This window comes from Lathyrus oleraceus, chromosome 5 (genome assembly GCF_024323335.1).
Source record: "Lathyrus oleraceus cultivar Zhongwan6 chromosome 5, CAAS_Psat_ZW6_1.0, whole genome shotgun sequence".
Classification (NCBI taxonomy): Eukaryota; Viridiplantae; Streptophyta; class Magnoliopsida; order Fabales; family Fabaceae; genus Lathyrus; species Lathyrus oleraceus.
In genome coordinates this window covers 612,791,854-612,796,487 of record NC_066583.1, presented here as the reverse complement: position 1 = coordinate 612,796,487, position 4,634 = coordinate 612,791,854, and the positions used below count along the sequence as shown (strand labels likewise).

The 4,634-nt window shown below is 30.6% G+C and overlaps 1 protein-coding gene across 1 annotated transcript; it reads right to left on the bottom strand.

Moving 5' to 3' along the window:
- Window positions 1-287: 287 nt before the first annotated feature.
- LOC127087045 (uncharacterized) lies at window positions 288-1,189 on the bottom strand. The gene has a single exon (XM_051027887.1). The coding sequence runs from the start codon at window positions 1,037-1,039 to the stop codon at window positions 479-481; it is 561 nt and encodes a 186-aa protein (XP_050883844.1). The 5' UTR covers window positions 1,040-1,189; the 3' UTR covers window positions 288-478.
- Between the last annotated feature and the right edge of the window lie 3,445 nt (window positions 1,190-4,634).

Sequence of the window (4,634 nt, the reverse complement as noted above, 5' to 3'; positions counted from 1 at the left end):
TATATATATATATACAATATTTTATATTAATAAAAAAGTTAAATTTTGTACTTTCTTCACACTTAAATGTATATAAATATTTAAATTTTATAAAAATTATATGATCTCAATCAATGTAATTTGATTCGGTTTAATTCCAATGTTAAAGTAAAACTCTTTCCAAAATAAAATAATAAACACAATAATCACCATTATTTATCCTCATCCAAGAATGTATAAAAGTAAAACCAAAACCCTACCAATCATTGAACTACTTCTACTTCTACAAACCGAGTTGACAACGTCAATGAAGAATCATAATCATAATGATATTAATAACAAAATCCTCAGATATTTTCCATCCCATACACATAGATGAAAGTAATAATAAAAACAAAAATAAACCAACTCCACAAAAAATAAAAACAAGTTTCGATGATTTCATTGGAGTCCAATATAATGTTCCAATTTTCGATCCGACCGGGTTTAGACTTTAAACTCAATCTTGAAAACCGGTTTTAGCCCAAATCGCGTTTCGAACCCTACTAAGATCGCGACCTTTGAGAGTTCTACCAACTCCTTCATGAACCGAAAACGAAGCGATTCTCGTTCTAGCAAGAAACTCATGCGGCGGAACCCTCTCATCGTCACCGTCGTCATCGCTGTCGTCGTAGTTCTTCCTCCGGTTCTGTCTGTTCTCTTCTCCAAGGATCTTCGACCAATCCGGAACGTTAACCGGCAGCGACATCGGATCTCCGACGCGTCCAGCGGTGGAAGACGAAGTGGCGTGAAAACGAGAAGCAATAACGGATTTACGAAATTCAGGTGAGTTGGAGTTAGAATTGGAGCGAGCTGAGTTGTAGAGTTCTGACTCGTCGAACTCGAAGTGTGATGACTCGTTGACAGAGTCAGTGTCTATGGAAGGAAGGAAATGGTTGTAGTTTGGTCTTCTAGCGTTGTTGTGGCTCTTAGTTTTTGTTGCCATGACAATTTTGGTGTTTTTGCTATGTGATTTGTTTTGTTTTGGTTGGGTTTGGTTTTTGTAACAATAAATTTTCATTTCAATGTGCTTTTTATAAAGGTTAGTATTTACTTTAGTTTATGTGCTTTTTGAGAAAATAAAAGGGTTGAGTTTTGTATTCTTTTGCATTTAGAGACTTGTGCATTTTGGAGTGGATAAGAGCGAAAGTGGTTAAATTACATATATAGCCCCGCATTTGAGGTTATCAAAAAGAGTTTGGATTGAATCGGTTATACATTTTAGTCAAGGTTCAATCAATTTAGTTATTATGGTTGAGTAGAGTAATAAATAAATATATTTTAAAATACCTTGATTCATTGAATAAATAACTTATAGTATAAATACTTTAACATTTATGTGCAAGTTTATAGATTTTTTATAATAAATAATTTTTATATGTATATTAAGCTATTTTTATAAGGTATTAAAAAATTTATAAAAAAAACTTATAAAAAATATTATAAACTATATAAATAAATTCTCATAAACAAACAATCCCATAAAATTTACGTCACTCCGTAAATTTAGATAAGATAACACAACCACGTTTCTAATCTATGCGAAAAAAAGTTAATGATACTTTTTTTTATAATCTATATAAAAAAGTTAATGATATATTTTTTTATAAAATATAAATTATTTTTTATTATATTTTAATTAAAATTATTTAATTTTAATGTATATTTTTATATTATATTATATTTATCTCTTATATTTGAGGAAAATATAATATTTTATTTTATTTAAGATATATGATATCTTAGATAAGATAATCCAGCTGATAAATTTAGTTGAGATAATTCAACTGATAAATTAGGTAAGATAATTCAATCACTTTTCTAATACAAATAAAATAAATTAATGATATTTTAATTTTTTTGTATAATATTAATTATTTTTATTGTATTTTAATTGAAATTATTTAATTTAAATATTTTGTATGTTAAAAAACATATAATATTTAATTCTCTCATAATATATTTATTTTAAAGCGGATCATAATTCAACTGATAAATTTAGATAAGATAATTGAGTTGATAAATTTAAGTAAGATCATCGATCATATTTCTAATTCATGCAAAACAAATTAATGATATTTTAATTTTTTATATAATATTAAATTTGTTATTGTATTTTAAATAAAATTATATATATATATATATATATATATATATATATATATATATTTATCTCTTATATTTAAGAAAAAATAATATTTTATTCTATCATAATATAATTATTTTAAAGCATATAACATCTTACAATATCAATAAAATAGAGTAGTAATATTTATTTTTGTATCATGCAATTTACTATTTATTATTGCATTTATTCTATTCTTTTTATTTTAATTTTTTCAGTCTTTTTTATATTTAAAAATTCATAATTTTGTTTTAAATATAATATTAATAATATTCTTTAATTTGTACGAAGTTATTAAATAGTATATAATTCACAAGAAATATAAGAATTTTTTACTCAAATATCCCACATTTTAAAGAAAATTCTCAAAATAACTCACTTTTCAAATAATTTCCCAAACTACCCAAGTTTTAAAAAAAATGTTAAGGCGTAAGTGACAAATCAATTGGCGTCTACCGCGCCAATTGAGTTTGCTACAGCATATGGTGCTGCCAATCCAATTGACGCCCATGTGTATATATTGAGAGGAAGCGTCAATTGGTCTGGCGCCTCCGTGTATTGTGTAATTTTTTTGTATAAATAGATGTGTTGGGTGATTCGTTTTTCCATATCTCTTTTCATCATATTGCAAACATGTTTCGTCTCCGTCGCCGCTATGGAAAAATGATTTATTCGAGAGACAAGCCTCTGATGGAGATGATGTTTTGAAACATATGTCGTTTTGAGCAACTAAGTAGGGAGTTGGTTCGTTGGTTAGATGAAAACATACCAGAAGGGAAAAAAATAGAAGTATTGAGAGACTTGATGACGTACGTGGTTGGGTGCGAGTAAAAAATGATAAGGATACTAGGGAAGTGATGTTTGGACCGGATGACATTAGTTTGATTGTTATAATCAGTTAGAAATGTTGTGGTTAAGTATTTTCATCTGTTTTGATATTTGTTGTTTGTGTTGTTTATTTAGACATGTTCGGTTTTAAGTGTGCTTAAGTTTGAGTGATGTTTGTTGTTAACCTTGTTGTAACAAAAAGTTATTAATATATCAAAATTAAAGGTTACAAAAATTGGAGGTACTAAATTATGATGCAGAGGTTGCTCATAGATCGAGACATTTTTTCTTATTGTGCCCAGATTGACGACATATACTACATAATCTTATCATTTTATCAGCCGTATTCATTTCTATTTTAATACGCGTGTTGTTTGACCGTAATTTTTTCTTTCTCCGTATCTCATCGTTGTGCCAAACTATGTCCCCTTCATATGGAGGTCAGTATTCCTCCATTGCTAGAACTGAGAAGCTTTCGTTATAGACATTCATGACAGTCATGGTCTTGTAAACATCAAATAGACGGTTGTAAGCGTCCTAGCGAGTATATGTGCATGCCACAATGACATAAGAGCAAGGAATACGGAAGACCTAGAACTTTCTATAGTCGCACCAACTTCTGTTTAGTCTGACAACATAGGATAAATTTGGCCTCCCCTTATTGTGGTCCATTGTTTCCTGTACACTTAAATTTTGCCTATGATGGTCAATGATTGTAACCGTGTGTGTGCTAGCTTTGATAGTTTCCTTTTTCATCACTTTCATACAACATTCACTGAATAATTGACCTGACATTAACATTGCACTCAATCTTTCACCTCTGGTTGCGAAGGTAGATGCCAACCTAAAATAGGTTGTTCTAATCAATTCAATTATTGGTAGATTTCTAATGTCTTTGAATACGTCATTCATGCATTCCACAAAGTTTGTTGTCATGTGGCCCCATCGACAGTGTCTGTCAAATGCTCTTGTACACTGCTCTAATGGTATGTTATCCACCCACTTCCTGCATTTGCATTATACAATCTAATTTTGTGACGGTAATATTGAAATGACGACTGAGTTAGAGCATACCCTGCATTCACCACTTTTTTGTGAAGGTTCTTGTCTTTGATTGCACGCATGAAGTTTTGTGCGACATGTCTAATGCAATAGACTTGGGTAGAAGGAGGATTATGCCATCCATTATCATGGTTATTGTAAGCACTATCAATGGTAACATGTCTATCTGAAATCAAACAGAGATTGGCTCGTGGAGCGACATGTGTTATGAGATGACTAAGGAAGAAACCCCAACCACCAGCGGTTTCACCTTCAACTAGAGTAAAGGCAATGGAAAAGACATTATTGTTGTCGTCTTGTGCAACAACCACTAATATACGTTCACATTTCAGTTCATTTGACGTTCATATCTAAACTTGGACCATGACCATGAAATCAATGAATAAGACGCAGCCGTTTGGACTGCATGCGCGCTGATGATAAGATTCACCATTATGGAGATGCATCATAGTGATCGTGTTAAATTGAAGTTCGGTATGCTCCAAACATCACAAAACCAAAACATGCAACAATCATATGGCTACCAACCACCATAACAATCATTTCAACCTTTCCTCGATGCATCATTCACATCAATGTATCCCTTCAACCGTCTTGGTCG